The sequence below is a fragment of the Notothenia rossii genome (genome assembly GCF_949606895.1).
Source record: "Notothenia rossii genome assembly, chromosome: 9".
Taxonomy (NCBI): Eukaryota; Metazoa; Chordata; class Actinopteri; order Perciformes; family Nototheniidae; genus Notothenia; species Notothenia rossii.
In genome coordinates, this window is record NC_136907.1 from 54,247,749 (window position 1) to 54,266,659 (window position 18,911).

Consider the following 18,911-nt stretch of genomic DNA (forward strand, 5'->3'; position numbering starts at 1 on the left):
AGTAGCAACAACTTATGCTGCATATTGAACATATTATAATAACATCAAAGATCCACTCTGCTTTTTCATATAATGATTTTATTGCATTAAAATGTCCTATGTTTATATGTACAGTATATTTAAAAAGCACCACATCTTTGCTTTAACAGAGAATGTTTCATTTTCAGTTTACAGCTGACAAGAAACACAAATAAATATATGGATTGTCCTTACTCTGTTCCTCACTTTATGTGTAGGATAGAATTGCACTGAAGCGATAAAATAAATATAGAATTTTACAAATGAATGTTAATTTGGTCTAAAAAGAAATGCACCTTAAATGTCTATATTTGAACAATACATACAAAAGTCCTTAGAAATTAGAAAAAAACAGTTTGACAAAAACATGAAATAAACAAAATAAAATGTGCAATAAATAAAATAACTGGCATGACTATGGGTCATAGATTACTGTCCACAGCTACTGTATGATCATGTTGATGCAAGTTATTTATATGTTGAGTTATTGGTGATCTGGACTACATTTCATAAATAATATCACTGCCTAATGCTACGCTCACTGTTAATGTGCCAGTTTTATAATGCACACATTTTAAACACCTCAAAAGTATCCAGGAAGTCAAAATGCTACACTAAATTGCAGAGTCTCCTTTTACATCAATATATGACCAATAATTTATTCAAGGTGGCTTTCCATTTCTAATGCTGCCCTCATTATACCCTGTCTGTTGTGGTGACTTACAAAGCCACAACGCATCAAAAGTGCAACGATTTCATCCCAGCGTCAAGTTGTTTGATTGAGGTCAGAGAATTCAGGCGATTTTCCTGTGAGGAGAAAAGATAAAACATTTAAAACGCCTATAAAGCAAAAGTAATTTGCGATGATTTTGATCAGCATTTTCCTCACCTTTTCCTGCGTTGTAAGTAAACCTGGACGAACCAATGGGCAACCACAGGCCAGAGTGTAGTAAACACCACAGTGAGTGGAGAGAAGTCAAAAGGCCACCAAGCTGGTCTTAAGAACTGTAAATAGAAAAAATCCATTGTTTTCTGATTGGATACAACTTTGTCATAAAAACAGCCCTATGTGCTCATTTTCGGGTTAATATTTGCATGTTGTGTCTCTACTGTGACATGTTTACATGCTTCAATGTGCAAACAGCTCTTTATTTTTCTCATACTGCCTTTGCTGCTGCGTTTTTGATTGGTCAACTGCTTAGAGATGTCCCGCTAGCTAGCCAATAGAAGTGTGAGTCTTACAAAGTGATGGCATTATGTTACGTAAACAAAGGAGTCCAGTGGACTATGTGGGAGGGAAACTCCCTCTGGAAGGAACTTTGTGATTTTAGCCTTTGCAGACAAGCACAACAATCTATAATACACACTACAGGATAGGGAAACCCTCAAAAGCACAATAGGGTCCCCTTTAAAATACGATGCTAAAAACCTTTTGTGCTCCTGCCAGGGCGTCCTCCTGCTTTGGCGAAGATGATCTTGACTTTAAAATGCAAGAACAAGAAAAACATTTACATCTATGAATAAATCTATGATAAATTGTCATGGAGACAGTCATAAACAATGATACATTTCAGTACACACTGTGGGTAACACCCACACTGGTTTCTCACCTTTGACACCGTCAGCGCCTCCAGAGCGTGCAGCCTGTGCAACACCCTGGACATGTCATGCTGCAGCCTCAGCAGAGCGGTAGCTATTTGCTCGTTGATGTTTTCCCTGGCAACGCAGACAGGATATCTGCTATGTGACACACAACAACAAACAGCATCTACACTGGCAGAATGCTGAGAATCGCAGGGAGTCCCTGGCAACGGTGAACCTGGAGTAAAAAAAAGATATCTTAACGCTTGTGAATGAGCGCTTAATTTGATGGTGTCTTATGCCTTGACATTTTAGGAGGAAGGTATGTTACAGTGTAAGTATGAATCACAGTCGACAGTCTCACCTCTCCCTCTTCTTGACAAGGAAGTGGTGTTGCTTGCACTAATCCCTTCTTTAAAGTAAGAATCTCCCATGAGCACTTGATCCTCTCCTGCATTCAGGGTCGTGTTGCTCTCAAACCAATGATCCCTTTGCCTCACTGGGACAGCTGCTGATCCAGAGGAGCGTATTCTTGACGTTGACAGGCCCTTAGTAGGAACAAATAAAGGTCAGGCACGGTTTGTGTGGTCTTAATAATGATAATAATAATAATAATAATGGTAAAAGTTCAGAACCAAGCGGCACACTCTTGGTCTGAAAAGTGAAGCCAATGTTCCCTAACCATGTGTTTTTCTAATAGCCAGCAGGGGGCAGCTCCTCTGATTTTTGCATAGAATTCTATGAGAAAATGGCCCTACTTCTTACTTGATTTATTACCTCAGTCAATGTTTTCCTAATGAGTTAATAGTCTCAATTGATGGTTTTAAGACTTAGTTGATACAGCAGGATGTTTATTTTATAAATAATGGTCTCATTTAGAGTAGAAGAGAAGATACAGTAGCATATGCTTTAGGGTGGGGCAGGCATCTACAACACTGTTGTCCGGTCTGGGCTCTCCTTTTCTTCGTCTAACCACTTAAACATTTTCCTACTGTGTTTTTATTTATAAGAGTTCATTTTAACATTATGGTTGCCTTAAAAAGTTCAGCGTTTAGTTGTTTCCAGCTCCAACAGCTAAAAAAAACATATGGCATTGGCAAACTAGAGGGCCAAATCTCAATGATCACCCCTAAAGCATTAAGCCCTGAACCCTAAGGAACTTAACTTAGTCCACCTGGTAAATGCCTCAGTGTTGACATCTTTCAGGGTCTTGCCTTACTAAGGGAACACAATGTAATTGTCAAATTATCAAGTATCCTTAAGCATCCTTATAGATACATTTCTCTGTTATATATTTTTTTGTACTGGACTATTACTTCAGAATGTTTCCATTTCGCAATGATTTCCTGTAGTCATGTGTTGAGCTGAGGTACTGATAGATGAGCTCATTGGTTTTGACCATCTACATTTTGTAAAGAAAGAGAATAGGCACATTTTCTAAAATGGTAAAAGTAATTATTTAATGTGGTGCATACTATTGAGAAGGGACACCTCACCTCTTCCATGGCCAGATGCTCCATTGAGTCACAGAATTCCTCGTCCGAGTCTGTTGACCGGCGGTTCTTCTCAGGAACTACTTCACTATGACCTGAACATGGAAAATATATCAAATAATATAATTGTTCACTGTTCATCTACATCAAAAACATAACATTTATAACAATCATATTTTTTGTAATTGTTGTAATACTTTTGCTGCTGCGACAGGTTGAAATGTATAGTATTATTAAAAAATATGTACACCTTTTGCATTAGAGTTTCATCTTACCACTCTGGTGTCCATTAAAGTGCATGTAGGAGTTATACTGTTCAATGGAGGGCTCTATGGAGCAGGCCAGCTCCTCCTCCTCCACCTCGCTGTTGAGGGAGCTGTGTGTCCCGTTGGTGAAGGAGCACACGCTGGGCTCCATGCTGCTGCTGGAACCCCTGGTGTCAGACTTCCACCTCTTGTTCACCATCAGCAGCGTCGGGTCAGGCCTCCAACCTTAGACAGTAAAAAAAAGAGAAAGAGTATGACACATGCAGTGAGAAAAAGGTGCAGTTCTTTTTTAATAAGCCCTGTGTCTTGCCATAACTTGCCGTGGATGTATTTGGTAAAAAATACTTTATTGAATCTTATGGAAAGGCTGTTCTTGTTTATATGAATGGATACACAGGGATAATACATCATATTCATTTGCTTTCAAAGGACACTATGTACATCTTACACCCTTGAAATGCATTCAAATGTGTCACTGTCATTGTAGACAAAATGTTATAAAAAAATAAAATAAAGTTATTTTGCTACCACTACTTAAATTAAGAATAAAGAGGACAATTAAAAGAAAGTAGTGCAAACGTTAATAATTCAAATGTGCTACATAAAAACGTAGCATTATTCGGAGATTGTTTAAGGTTGCAAATAGGTCACAAATATTCAAATGACTTTCACAACAAGGCGAAGTAGATTGCTAAAACAATCGGGGTCAGACACTTTTAACATATGTTCAAAAGTAACATTTGTTACAAGGGTAAACTGTATAATTGTAAGGGACTATTTTCCACTGCGGCGTGATACACACATTTGGGTACACTTGTGAGTATTTCTGGTAGTAACGATGAATGTGGGATACACTTGCATATTTCTACACAAAATAAGTTGTTCTGAAATGGCACAACCCTTTGATCTTGATTCAGATATTAAACTTATTTGATAAAGTATGTCTTCGTAATTCCTTTCAGAATGTGTGAAAGAGAAACTTTGGGATTCATTTATATACACAAACAACTTTACAACACACTACAGGAAAGGGACAATTCAAAAAGCATAATAGGGCCCCTTTAATTTATCTTTCTTTGTTTAAGTGCTGTAAAAAAAAAAGGACATTTCTTGTTTGTGAAAATCGAATCAACAATTAAACGGATTTTGATTTATCTGATTCTCTATCTGTACGAGTTAATGAAGAAACATGTTACCCAGTCAAACATTGATGTGCTCTTGGTAAACTCATTGGAGCTCTAATGAACAGATGAATAATATTTATCAGGCATTGCGTTCGTAAAGGGAAATATTAAAAAACAGAGAATATCTCCACCCATAACGTAAAAACGATTCACTAAGAACACAGCACATTTCACATCACAAAAACGCTACAGCTAGAGACAGTACCTTTTTCCTCCTGCCCCTCCTCGTCTTCGTCCTCTGTATTGTCTTCTTCATCTCCATTATCCTCTTCCTCACTTTTCCTCCAATCACTACTTTCCTCATTTCTCTCCACTTCACTATTTTCCTTGCTCCCCCATGCCTCCTCGCTACTGACACTTAAGCCATGAACAGTGCTGTCATTTTCATGGACGTTCTGTATATCATCCCACAGATCCCCATAGCCTGAACGATGAGGGAAACACTATTGATTAAGTCTTTATCAAAGTATTACATCACACAATGTTACTCTACACCAAACAGAGACAGTACACACAGTGGACGGACCACGGCTCCGACAACATCTACGCCAAGCAAAAAGCCAACACACTGACCAACTACAGCACATACGTCACAAATTACACACTTCTTTCATTTACATTTTTTTATTTCTTACACTTCCTCGGGTTAAATCCAAGGACAATGTACACTTATCACTTTTGAGCTATTATATTAAACAATGAAAGCAACTTAATTAGGTTAAAATAACCTTGTACTATGGGATCTATCAACTCTAGAGCTACTGCAAACACCAAAGACTTGCCTTCCATTGTCGGCTTCTTAAGCTGCCTGTTCAGCTCATCTAGTGATAAAACACAAGTAAGACAGGCTCAGAATTTAAAAAGATGTCATCTGTGTGTCTAACAAAGAGGATGAATAGCAGTGCTACGTATCACTCGGGCAGCCGTGCTCTCCATGGATGGTATTCTGCTTTCATCATGGCATGGCTGATTTTGTACACTACCTGCATGATTTGCAAAAGGCCTGGTGAAGGGTCTGCTGTCCACCTCATGATCTTCAGCTTCTCCTTCTTCTCTTTCTCCGTCTGTGTAGAAGTTGCCCAGCTTCTGCACCAGGTCGGACACTTCATCTGAGATTGGGATGGTCTCCAAAATCTGAAAACACACAAAAGTAATAACTGTAAAGCTCAAATATGCAGAGTTTCAAATTGTCACAAAAACACAAGCAACACTTTCAATAAGGCACCAGAAAAAAGTAAGGAAGAGAAGGAAAAGTAGCCTTATAGACCCAGAGAAATGGTCCGCCTATATAATTACATATTATAAATAGATACAGGGTGATAGGGCCGCACACTTTTCCCACTACAATATGTCATGAAATCAACGTAAGGAGAGGTGTGTACAGTAATGAATGTTGCCTTTTTTCAATTTGAGTTTTTTTTTTTTAATGGACTTACCATCTGGATATCCTCAATATAATTCTTCATGGCTTCCTCCTTTGTCATATTTCCTAAAGAGCTCCATGCATCCCTGGTAACACAAAGTGAACACTGAAAGACTAAACATATGCAGTTGCAGCGATGTTCAATTTTGGAAAAAACTCACTAAACTATTAAAAGCTGTATTTTACGGCAGGATTATCCATGAGATATACCCACACCATTTTGCAGTAGCAAATGTTTTTTAAATGAGCTATGACGTTGGAGAATTGGTATTTCAGGCTTGTTAAGCCCCTTTGCAAATAAACAGGAAGTGAGACTGATAGTATAAAATGATAGTGTATAACATGCAAAATACACAAACTGTCATTCTACTGTGTGGCATGAGCAGTACCTCTTAATTAAATCAATATAAGTACCATTTTTCTTTTCCATGAGAGTCCCAGAATCCATGAGGCCTGGGGATGTCGCATGGCCCTAAGGTGGCCTGCTTATAGTAACTGCAGAACATCAGCAACATGTCATCAGAGGGCTGGAACGGACCTGAGAAATGAATAGAATTATAAAAGATGTTAATTCATGTTTTTAGCTTATCCCTATCTATTAGAATATACATACATTAATATATTCAAACATTAGACTTTAGGCATTTTTTTACAAGTGGGTTAATTAAATAGGTTTTTGTGCATGTAAATGGTCTGCAAAGGCTAAAATCCCTAAAGTTCCCTCCAGAGGGAATTTATCTCCCACATACTCCCCCCCTGCATGAAACTTCTCCATTTGACTTGTTTGTTTTCTTCTGTAACATAGTGACATCACTACTTAACACTCACACTTCTATTGGCTAGCGCTCCAACACATTGTACTCAATAGCCTATGGGGCGGGACATCTCTAAGTGTTTGACCGATCACAACAGACTGGGCTCTGGTTTGACACAGAGTGTGAGAAGTTTGAGAAAAATAAAGACCTTTTAGAAAATGTAAGCATGTAAACATGTCATAGTAGAGGCACAACATACAAATTAGCATAATATGGCCCCTTTAATATGGTAGTTGAGTAAATGTACTAGAGTCAGGTAAAATATGCAGATCAAAAGTTTGGCAGAACTCATGGCATACAGCCTATACACTTGTTCCCTTGGACAACCTTTTAATTGAAACCAACCAGCGTCGTAAGACATTAGTTCCGACTTCCAGCATCCCTTTTTTTCTTCTGTTTTCCAGTATTATTGCTCAAAAAATAATTTCCAACACAAAAGAAAAAACAGATTTGCAAGGCAGCTTGACATTTTTTTTTTCTGAGACACAACACGCGCTACAGGAGTTGTTATTGAGAAACTACATGTACAGTTAATCAGCTCTTATCCTTATAGCAGCTTTGTCAATAGAGGGCCAGACAGGAGCTCTGCATGTAGGTCAATCACCTGTAGTGTTTACACACAAACAAGCACCGACACAACATACAGCAAATAACTCAAAATAGAACCCTTCATTCATAGAATTGGACACAGTAACAAAATAAGTCCTCACCATCTTCAGGCAAACTCCGGATCACTTTAACTGCTGCTACAAATTTCGCCTCCAGGCTGTGTCTGTCCTCCTCCTCCTCCGCCATGCTGAGTCCCAATAGTAGGAAATGAAGGAGTCCTCACATCTTGAACATAAATATAAAGCAATTAATGAGGAAATAGTGCAAAACGTCAACAGGGAGGGACACTTGCACACAATTTGACATCACTGCAGCTGGTTGCCACTTGTGTTATCTAAGGAGGAAGACTGTTTCCTCTGTAACCTGGGAGATGTTCGGATAAATCTGGTCTAATTAGCCCTTGTCGGTTCAGCGAGAATACACTATATTATGCTTTAACATGAAGGATTCCTGATGTGTTTGATTTGATAGACACTCACCACAAAGATCATATTCGCCGGTGCTCTAATTATTCCATTAGCCCGGTGTTTATCTGCAATATGTAGCAGAAAGCCAATTCCGACTCGGGTCAAGGATGAGCCAAGCTGTCAACGTCTTGAAAACTGAAAATATCTGGGAAATGTAGTTTTTATGAAACAAAGCTTCTGGGAAATGTGTTTAAAACGTGACGTTGAATCCGTCATGTCCCACAAACCCCTCTGTGCCGGGATTTAAACCGCGGTGGTTTATGGGAAATGTAGTGTCGTGAGGTTTTTTCTTGTAGAGTAAGCATAACAGTAAAATATGTTAACACACCATATGTTGAAATACACTACACGGACTTAAGTACATATTTCAATTTTAGTTGTGCACTTTAAATGTTGAGTCCTCTGTGGGTATTATGTAGGTTGATACATAAACGGTAGTGTAGAAGTTTTATTGTAAAATGTTATCTTTTTATTTGATACAAATTACCACAGTTTAAACAAAGTCATTAATAATGTAATAGGCTAGTACTGTTCTGTTTATACCATGTTCAAGGCTTCCAAAATGTTATTAGGATACATATATTCAACTTAAGTTTATTAATTGTGATGACTATTTAAAGGACATATGTGATGAAAATGTTGGTGTAAGTTATCGTTGTGTTACTATGAAATTATCTTCAATTGACCAGGTATACACTCTTCCTCAGTGACACAATGCAACATACAATATGATTAAGCCATGAAAAGAAAAATACATAAAGTTCTGCAAGAAATTATTTTACACAAATTATTTTAAAATAATTATATGAAAAATGTCATGCCAATAATAGAAAAACACATTATAATTAATGCTATTATTATAACATTAGTTTTTATGGACTCACACGTCATCATGGTGAAATGTCATTGGTCTGTTACTCTTCTCCTCGGCCTCTCGGCCAATCACCGGCCGACGTTTGTGACGTAGCTGCCATTTGTCACAGGCTGTTGTGAATCGGAGGCCAGCGGCCCCACAATGCCAGGCGGGGGAGCCCCTCTCTCAGCGACACACCAGAGCATCACCGCCTCGCCTCAATGAAAAGGACAGAGAGAGGAGAGAAATGCAAAGGGATGTAAGATGGCAGAGCTACAAATGCTATTAGAGGAGGAAATCCCTGCCGGTAAAAGAGCGCTTGTGGAAAGCTACCAGAACCTGTCCAAGGTTGCGGAATACTGTGAAAACAATTATGTTCAGGTAAGAGATACCCAACCACCGTTAAATGTGGTAATTGTATCCGCTCTCTCCGTCGTGTCTGCGGTGCTGTAGTAGAAGTGAGTAAAACCACAGGGACAGGAAATGCTGGTCCTAACGAAAGGGATCCTTAAAACCGCTATCTACACGTAGTGGCCTTTTCTCCCGGTATAATAATTCAGTCGTGGCTTAGTGCAGTGTTATCAGGCATGGCTGCATTTCGGTATTTTCTCTTTTTTAGCTAGTCCTTGCGGTTTACCGGAGACGTGCTCACATTTAAAGGCTGTGTGTTGAAGGCTGCTGGGGGCTTACAGAGGGTGTGTCGTTGTTATGACCAAGTGGTTTTGTCACATTCTCTGATAGGTAACTCTGACAAAATAATATTCCCCCCTGCATTTTTATACATTTCGACATTAGCGTTCATTTTCCTTTTTTGCATGACAGGCGTTTGGTCCACATAACGGCGTTATAAAGCAAACACCGCCAATGAAATCTTTAAAGAGACATTTTTACTCGTGAAAAATATGTGTGTTATTACCCTCGAAAAGCATTTAGAAACATACCATTAGTCCCTATAAACTGGGTTTAACTGTAGCATGTTTAGTACAGACCATACTACTACTACCCTACTCACTAGTCATGCTATAACGATTTCCCATTATCCATTAACATTAGGATCTGTACGTTGTTTATAATTAGTGTATCATTATATTATTAATAGACTTCTAGGGGGAAACGACCTAGATGTGTAGTAAAGCTGCTCATGATGCAGACATATCATGTGTTTGCTGCTACAGTGCTGACAACATGGCTCCAGATCATGTTAATGGATCATTTGCTTGTAATCAAATGCATTGAGTTGCAGGCGTCTGCTGCTTTTTGCATATTAGGATTGAATGCTAAATCAGGGTTAGGGAAAGTATGAATCAGAAGCACAGTGTGAACACGTTTGATTAGTGATCTATTTATTTAATGTAAGGAACTGTTTTAAAAAGGGTAATACACCTTCAAAATAATGTTATACGTGTAGCAGCAAACACCAACATTTTCCAGATTGGGGGTCTTCTTGGGGGTCTCGATCGGACAAAATCTCATTGATTCATGGCCTAGCGCGTATAAAATATTGAAACAATTTGGAAGATTTCTAGCCAGAAGAGTTCCTCACAATAAATCCCATCGCTCTGTTACATTGCCACAGTGAGAATTGTTTCAGTTGAAGTGGAGTGTGAGCTAACATATATCATCACTAGGTTAAATGATGAAGTGTGAACAGCAGCGTCTGTTGACAGAAACCCTACTGTGCTCCAGCATGGTCTTTTTTATTGATTCTGGTGGTGAGAAAGCAATGCAGGTTACACTGCTTATATACTGTATTATTGTGCAGAAAGTTACCCGATAACTTTAATATTAAGCTCAAAGGTATTGCTGTTATGACATTATATTTAGGTCTCACAGTTACTGCCTTTGTGGTTAGTTCGGTGGAAATGTCATATCTTCTGTTGCTAAACGTATCTATTATTAGAAGCAGTGGGTTAGAGGTTAAACCATATGGCTGATTTATTGATTATTTTTTTACATGTTCCCTAGGGGATGTTTAACATTTAAGTAATTTTGATGATTGGATGGAAATAAAATTATAATCTTGGTTGAGTACATCTTGTGAAAACACCTGGTTAATAACTTGACCCTAGGGGGTTAGCACAACTGTCCAAAAAAAGGATGGCTTTCCGTCGTAGCATCCTAACACAATGTCCCTTCTCATGACATCTGATTACCCATGTCTGTAACCCAACATCATAAAGCCATACATGATACTGTGTATATTGTATGAGTGCCATGATATTATAAAGGTCCAGAATATCCAGTTTTTTTAAAAAGAGCTGCACTTATGCAAATAATTCCAAATAAGTTTAATTAACCCCATTTAAATCTTGTAAGATTTGTCAGGAAGATATACATTTTTAGGCAACACACAGGGGTTTATTTTCTTTGAGAAAATTAAGTTATTCCATTGACCACATCCTATACTATTTAATATGCTTAGGTTGTTTCTTAATATATTTATGAGAAGTGGATGCATGGTGCTTATCACGCATATGCATAAGGAAGGCTGTGCCGTAGTGGACTAGTGCGTTGGTGTTGGGATCAAGGGAGCACAGGTTCAAACCCCACTGCAGTCAGCATGTCGTTGTGTCCCTGAGAAACTTCACCCCAAGTTGCTCCTGTAGGGATTGCCCACAGTATTGAGTATGTAAGTCACTTTGGATAAAAGCAATGTAATGCATCTCTGGTGATTTCCAATACCATGTAATGTTGTCTCATTCACGTTCTGCAATATTTACAATATTGCCTGGAATATTGAAGATGCTTGAATGTTAGTGCTGCAGCATGACCATTTCTTCAGGGATAGTAAAAACATTAACTCGGATTGTGCATGCATAAGAACACACTGGACCATCACAACAGTGAGTTACTGTAAGAGTGAGGAAGCGGTACATTAGTGCACTATTGGATGCATGTAACAACTTTATTCTAAACACTCTTCTTAGTTTAAAATTAAAAAAACGCAGTTTATACATTCAACATTGACCTGCATATCAAAAATTGCTCAAAATAACACCCAGGCAGCGCATGCCTTGATATGTAAATCTACTCCTATGTTGGAAAAAAGACGAAGTTTATTCTTGGATTAGATATTTGAAGTAATCCATTTTAAAAGCTGTCGCCGACAAAATGATTTGTGGGCATGAAAGAAGAACTCTGCGTTGTTAGTACCCTTCGAAATGCCTTTGTATATCAAAATAGCACCTCTTAGATGATATCTGGTGTAATATTGAACAGTGCTGTTTTTGGATTGACCCGTTCAAAAATGCTAGATCTTAAAATGAACACCACTTTAATGTTATTCAAGTATGAGCTTTGCATATCAAAACCACAAATGTGCAAATCAATATGTATGAGTGGCACTTTTTAGATCGACCAGCCAGTATCAGTTTTGGTTTCCAAGTTAAAGAATACAGTTGTTCCTCTCAATTTAGTGCTTCAGGGATGATGTCTTTCGGTTGGCAGTTCAAGGCCTCCCTCTACTTCAATCTTCCATTGGCTTTTGAATTTTATCAGAAAAATAGCTCAATAGCAAACAAGTATTCATATTTACACGTTTTGATTGACATGATAATCTCAACATATTAACAATACCTTATGATTTTTTAAAACAAAAATGCAATTTTCAGAAATAAAAGGCTAACGTTTCAAGACAGTCACATGACTTCACGTCACCGCTAAGCTAAATGCTGCTAAGGTTAATCTTTATGACCTTTAGTGGTCTCACTTGGCCACATGTTAGCAACCATAGTTTTTTATGACACATAGGCTTTGGATATTGTCGTAAAACACAAACATGAATATTTTGTAAGCCTGTAAAACATTATTTTAGGAATCTAACCAAAATATTTTTTAAAAACAGTTGACAGTTCGGGACCAGTGAACCTGAAGTGCCAACAATCCAACATATTTCCGCATTATATTCCTACACCACTCTATAAAAAGATGTATGAGTAAAGGGGTGTTAGATGGAAACCCATGGATGTACTTAATAATTCCCTGATGTTGACCCCCTCAGAATTCCTCACCCCCGGCTGCTCACATGATACCCCTCTGACTCACAGCCATTCATCATGACTCATGAGGTTCAGGAAGGTGCCAAACCTGGAGCTCAGCATGACCTGGCACCCAGACATTGCATTACTTCAGTGCACTGTTAAAGTTGAGTCTCACAAAAAAGAAGTTCCAAGTGAAGCTCTTAGAAGAAGCCTTTTGTAAGCTTAATATGAAGCATAATATCTGAAAGCAGGAGAGATAATCCGTATACAGAATCGAGTATTCACCTAAGCCGTGTAATAAGCATGTTTATATATATATCCTTCAGTAAAGTGGGTCCTTGCAATCAGTTTCAGTAGTCTGTGTTCATGGCTTTGGAAACATTACTCAGCATACCTGGGGATTTCTGCAAACCACACTAAAGCTGGTACATTTGTGTATTTTTTCCCCCTAATTTTAGTATGCGATGGCAAATAAGTCAGGTTAAGGTGGCACAGTGAGCATATTTACTACATTATACAATAAACAGGCATTGTGAAAGACATCACATTCAGTAAGATTTACGATACTAAAGACTTTGGGGCTGCAGGTGGTTTCCAGGTGGGCAGATGGCCCTTTTTGGTGACATGATGCAGGCTGTTAACCTCCTGTTACCACACACGGACCAAATTGTTGCTAGGTAACAGCTGGTTGATGTCTTTGTGGCATTCATATGATTTTAGTTTAGAGCCTATGGATATGAAAATATTCAAAGTGACTGATAAGCAGTTATAGATCAAACTATGTGGGTAAGTAAGGCTTTTAAAGGAATAGCTTGACATTTAAACATTTTTTTTTGAGGAGTGTTAGATGGGGGGATTGACACGGCATCGGTCCATTAAGTATTAAACTACAGCCAAGAGATAATTAGATAAGCTTAGCATAAGAACAGGAAATAGTAACAATTATTCAATTATTATTAGAAATTAGTAGCTGCCATGAGTCAAATACAGAGTAGGCTATATGGCATATATGTTTTCCTTATGTTAAAAATATCAATCAAAAAAGTATAAATTATAAAAGGTTGGGCATTACATACATTACATACCAGTGTTTCCCCTACCATTGTCTTGGCGGGGCGCTGCGCCCTGCCAACGGAGCCCCGCGCCCTGCCTGAAAATTCAAGGTTTTTTTTTTTTTTTTTTTTAATTTACATTTTTTTTTTTTATTATTTAAAAAAAAAAATATATATATAGCACCAAATTGCAACTGAAGTAATATATCTACGGTCACTTTCACATTGAACATGTGCTCTTTTATTAAATAAACTAAACGCCTATGTTATTTATCCAATGTGCATGTTTCAGTGTCCACAGCCTTGCATATTCACATTCTCCCTCCGCTCTGTTTCTGAAGGGCGGGGCTCCCCCCCCCCACACACACACACTCACGAGAATGCACACACTCACAATCAGAGACAAGAGCGGAGGAAAGGAGGAGAACAACAGCTCTGCAGTCTGCCCGTTTGTGTGTCCCCCCAGTTTCAATTTTGTTTATTATTATTTTTTAACCGCAAGCCGTTATCGTCACAGGAGAAGGACACACACAGCCTGCCCAGGTGGACGCGCGCGAACGCGACAACGAACGTAGCGTGCGCATTCTAAAAATAGCTCACAGATGGTGAGCAGGTACCGCGGTTTTGAACTACAGTATTGAATTTGACAGAAAACAACAATCAAACGCCAGCAGAAGAATAGTCTAATGAGTTGGGTGAAAAAAAAGACAGGAGATGTGAGTTGGTTTATTCAGTAAATTAGCTCAGGATAATTGGATGTTCTGTCACTTGTTGATGTGAGGCTAATGCAGGATTTGCTAGCTTGATGCTACCGACATTTAGCGGCAGTGACTCAACAAATTGCCACTTAAAATGTATCGTCAGCAATGTATGACAAGCAGACTGCTTGTTTAATGTTAGACTCACACCAATAGCTCAATATGATCATAACACGATTGCTTTCATATCAGAGATCAGATGAGGTGGAGCTGCGTCCAGCAATAGAGGATGAGGCAGAGAGAAGCAGCAGCAGCACAGGGTTGCAGCAGGTATGTTATATGCTGTAGTCAGGTGATTTAAATGTATCAATGAAAGGAAGAAGTGTAGGCTACATGATAAGAAGGGAATACAGTTTGAATTAAAGTAATAAAGTACAGAGTAACACTGTACTTTATTACTTTTTAATGTACAAATACTTTGTTACTGTACGATATCAATAACAATAATCCACAGCCCCTCTCTCTGCTCCAAAGGATAAAAAAAATCTGGGTGCCCCGAATTTTTTTTTCGAGGTACCCGAGCAGCACCCTGCCAAGGCAGTAAACCTAGGGGAAACACTGCATACTATACACATTCCATGCAACTTGATTAAAATGAATACATCTTAACGTACTTTGTTAACTTTTGGTTGGCATCTTTTAATTAAAAACATGTAATGAGGAATTTTTCAATGAAAAAACTACATTTATGGAATTATTCATATTGAAAATAATAAGTAGGGTGCTAGTGGAGCCTCACAAATGGGGGTGCTGCAACCCCCTCAGCATCCCCCCCCCTCCCACGTTCATTCGCGATGTCTCGCGGTCTCGCAGACCCCACGCAGCAAGCAGGAAATGAACCCACCTCACACTGTCCGCTCCTCCCAGCAGCGAGCCGCGCAACGTCCCGCCAACACGGCACCCAGACCCCACGCAGCATTCTCATCTGTTTGTCATTACTGGTGTCATTTTCCGGTTGCTAACAAACGCCATTGTAACACATAATGACTGATGTTCCGCTTTAACGGCGGTTGACTCATCAGAACAGAGTGGGCGAAGGGGGGGGGCAGGAGCTCCAACAAGCCATTTAGGACACATACTATACAGAGATGCTGTATGAGAAACCAATGTGATTTTGGAAAATTGCACAATGTAAATCTATTCTAGTATACCTCAACAATGGAACTATGATCAGTAGAAATGGCCTTGTCATGGGACCTTTAAACTAAATACAAATAATAATTTGAACAATATATTTTTAACTGTTGATTACCCTGAACGTATAATTAAACTGAAAAACCAATAAAAAAAAATAAAAAAAAGATTATACAGTTATATTTACATTTGAATAAATAATATCAAAAATAATAAATACCAATAAACAAGTTCAACAAATATTTTGGAGCGCACTTCCACAAGCTACTAAACACATAAATATGATAAATACAAATAAATTAGAACAAAAATAAAATACATCAAATATGCAGTGCAAAACATAGCAAAGCAAAATTATTATTATTATTTTTTTCGATTATGTTGTTTTCCTAATTGTGGCAGGCCAAAATCGTAATTGCGATTAAAATATGATTAATTGCATAGCCCTAGTTGTAATACTGCTTCATGTTTTTTGCAAAAGACCAACTGTACCCTGTTGGTGTGGCTCCATTTGCTCCATTATCACTGTTTTGTTTCCAAACTATAAATATGTCCATTCGGTCCCTTCGCTATTTAAAGGCCTCCAGAAACAGATGGTTCACGCAGCCGGGTGGAGATTTGGGATCCTAGGAAATGTCTTGGCATTCCTGCTCACTGGGCACAGCTCCCACCGTGCACCTGTCCCATGTTGCCCATCTGGGTTATTCGAAAGTTATTGTTGTCCAATTCAAGGCTGCTTTGCTTCCACAAAGTCATTTCCTTTGAGAATCGTAAACTCTTGTACATTTTCCCTTCAGATCTTCGCAGTTCAAATACAGCTGAGAATAAACATGTCAAATATAGTTCTCTGTGGAAATCTGCCCTCTCATTCACTGCTCACACAACTGATTGGGATGATATTGTAGCATTTCTTTTTGAGCTTGATAGAGTGGTGAAGTTTTGTAGGCAAACACGTTTATGATACTTACATGTTTTGTTTAGCAGGCTTATCTCAATCTATAACACAACTTTTATGATATCTTTGAAGTGTAAATGCAATAGCTAGCAGTACTAATCTAACGTTGGCTATAAGCAAACTACATCCCAGTTACATGACTTTACTTCAACACCGCTAAGCTTAAGGAAGGGCTGCTCGATTATGGCAAAAATCATAATCTCGATTATTTGGGTCAATAATTCACGATTATTAAAAACGATTATCCATTTACTTTGAAAACATCCATTTATTGAACAGTATGTTTTTAACAGTTGATTACCCTGAACTTTAAGTATAATTCAACTGAAAAATTAAAAATAAAAAAATAATCGTTTTATTTCGATTATGTTGTTTTCATAATCGTTGCAAGCCAAAATCGTAATTGCGATTAAAAATACAATTAATTGAGCAGCCCTAGCTTAAGGTGGACTTGTGTTCAGCGTGATGACGTTATCCCACGTTAACATTAACAAGTGGGGTATTTAACAAAACGTAAAAGTCTATGAAGCTTGTGTCAACAACATCTGAAAAACACGTTAAATAAAACGTTGACTTCAAGACGAGGTAACTGAATGTGGTAAAAAGCTAACTCCCATGCTAAATAATTTCTTGGTTTTAGGGCTCATTCCTGCACTACTCTATTGGAGCTTAACTACTCCCTTTCGTCTACCAACACATCCTTTACATATTTTTCTGACTTTCTGTGTTTTTGTTTCCTCTCTCCGCCAGGCTCAAGACAAGAAGAAGGCCCTAGAGGAGACCAAGGCCTACACCACCCAGTCTCTGGCCAGTGTGGCCTACCAGATCAATGCCTTAGCTAACAATGTGCTGCAGCTGCTGGACATCCAGGCCTCGCAACTGCGACGCATGGAGTCCTCCATCAACCACATCTCCCAGGTAGGGGTGTCACAGTAAAGGATTTCCCCCTGAGATGAAAGATATTGATTGATTTTAACAGTGTTGGTTTTGTTTTTGGATATACTTTTCAGATTTGTGTTTAATATAATAAGGTTTGTTGTTAGGCTATTGGTATGCAGGGCTCGACATTATAATTGGCCCGCTGGCCCGGAAGCACTATTTAGACACCCCGGGCCAGCATAACGTACTTTCCACTTGCCCGCTCGGGCCACTAAAAATATTGCTTTAAAAAAAAGAATTGTCCTGTGGTATTGGTATTTTGACTTGCAATTTAGTTAAATTGTTTCGTTTATTAACGCTACAACATAGCGTTTTGTGAGTCGGTTGTCGTTGTTGGGTGAAAAGCAAACAGCTGTTTGCTGCGGAGCGGAGCGCGAGCAGGCTCCCGTGAGCGGGAGCGCGCTCCTTCACTACAGACTATCGCGCTACCTAACCATTCGCCATTAATGTTTTTAATACCAGCGGTAACCGGCCAAGCGCCGGGCAAAAAACAATCTTCAAATAAAAGAAAGTCACCGGAGGAGTTAAAGGAGAGTGACAGGGAGCATGAGAAAAAGAGGGAGAGAACGTTTCAGCCTGCTTGATCGATGGAGTTGTTTTCTAGTGGTGCAGTGACGCGTCCTAAAACCCTTTTATAATCTATCGATTAGATTTAGTATTTGAAAATTATAAAAGTAGGGTAGACATGTGGAAATTATCCGGCTGAACAAAACGTGCATTTATCAAACAGGTTTGTTTTCCACAGACCTTATTTCCAGCTATTTTCCAAAACCCTTTGGAGAAATCCCATTGCTTTTTGTCGAGGGAACCAGCAGCTTACTTCCTGGTTTTAGGACGCGTAACTGCACCTCTCAATATGATGCCAATATAAACAAGGTCTTCTGTCGGCTCTTTACATCAATGCCGACCTATGCTGACAAGTAAGTGAAGAGTAGAAAATATAAAAGGTATTGGCTTTAGGGAAATGTCCCAGCAGTTTAGGAGAATGAAGGTTCTAATCTAATCTATTAAATAGCCATTACATGTCTAACTCCTAATGACAGGAAGGCAGAAAGTGCATTATACAAATAATAATACTCATAATAATAGCTGACATTTTTTAACAATGACCACAATATCATTATTTTAATAAATCAAATATGAACAATTGAGGAAATGAGGAAGAACTGATGATTCAAATGTTGTGGTACAAGTAGTAATGTAGTTAGTGACTAAATGACTATTGCAACAAATGTGTTCATTTTCTTCATTATAAGTCGATTTTCTTTGGACGAACGCTCCGGGCCAGTGGTTACAATGGTGGGGCCAGTGATAATACAATTCCACCGGCCCGGAGGGCCAGTGGCATTTTACCCTTAATGTCTACCCCTGAGTATGTATATTG

The 18,911-nt window shown here is 38.6% G+C and overlaps 2 protein-coding genes across 8 annotated transcripts in view; one reads left to right on the plus strand and one right to left on the minus strand.

The window, feature by feature from the left end:
* Window positions 1-58: 58 nt before the first annotated feature.
* Window positions 59-8,880, minus strand: LOC307019274 (acyl-CoA-binding domain-containing protein 5-B-like). 5 transcript variants are annotated; one of them, XM_079650031.1, is made up of 15 exons: window positions 8,741-8,835; window positions 7,869-8,001; window positions 7,491-7,614; window positions 6,380-6,503; window positions 5,979-6,051; window positions 5,526-5,676; window positions 5,325-5,363; window positions 4,748-4,966; window positions 3,368-3,583; window positions 3,096-3,187; window positions 1,964-2,147; window positions 1,629-1,837; window positions 1,448-1,498; window positions 908-1,023; window positions 59-825 (listed from the first exon to the last, which is right to left on the minus strand). In XM_079650031.1, exons 3-15 carry the CDS (start codon window positions 7,573-7,575, stop codon window positions 813-815), a joined length of 1,572 nt encoding a protein of 523 aa, XP_079506157.1. In that variant the 5' UTR covers window positions 7,576-7,614; window positions 7,869-8,001; window positions 8,741-8,835; the 3' UTR covers window positions 59-812. The 5 variants fall into 5 exon arrangements, with proteins under 5 accessions (XP_079506157.1, XP_079506158.1, XP_079506159.1 ...); XM_079650032.1 differs by lacking the exon at window positions 7,869-8,001 and having other exon boundaries at window positions 8,741-8,880; XM_079650033.1 differs by lacking the exons at window positions 4,748-4,966; window positions 8,741-8,835 and having other exon boundaries at window positions 7,869-8,681.
* A 77-nt stretch (window positions 8,881-8,957) lies between these two features.
* LOC307019275 (abl interactor 1-like) overlaps window positions 8,958-18,911 on the plus strand; it is a 32,510-nt gene continuing 22,556 nt past the window's right edge. For all 3 annotated transcript variants that reach the window (XM_079650036.1, XM_079650038.1, XM_079650037.1), the window contains exons 1-2: window positions 8,958-9,090; window positions 17,339-17,506. In XM_079650036.1, coding sequence (XP_079506162.1) covers window positions 8,974-9,090; window positions 17,339-17,506 — 285 coding nt within the window. In that variant the 5' untranslated portion in view covers window positions 8,958-8,973. The remainder of the gene's footprint in view (window positions 9,091-17,338; window positions 17,507-18,911) is intronic.

Bases quoted from the DNA above. Each gene is read 5' to 3' on its own strand.
- LOC307019274 (XM_079650032.1), bottom strand. From the start codon at position 7,575: ATGGCGGAGGAGGAGGAGGACAGACACAGCCTGGAGGCGAAATTTGTA. The intron at 6,052-6,379 runs GTACTTATATTG...TTGTGTTACCAG, and splicing joins TCTCATGGAAAAGAAAAATG to GGATGCATGGAGCTCTTTAG. The intron at 2,148-3,095 runs GTGAGGTGTCCC...GTTCCTACTAAG, and splicing joins AGCATCTGGCCATGGAAGAG to GGCCTGTCAACGTCAAGAAT.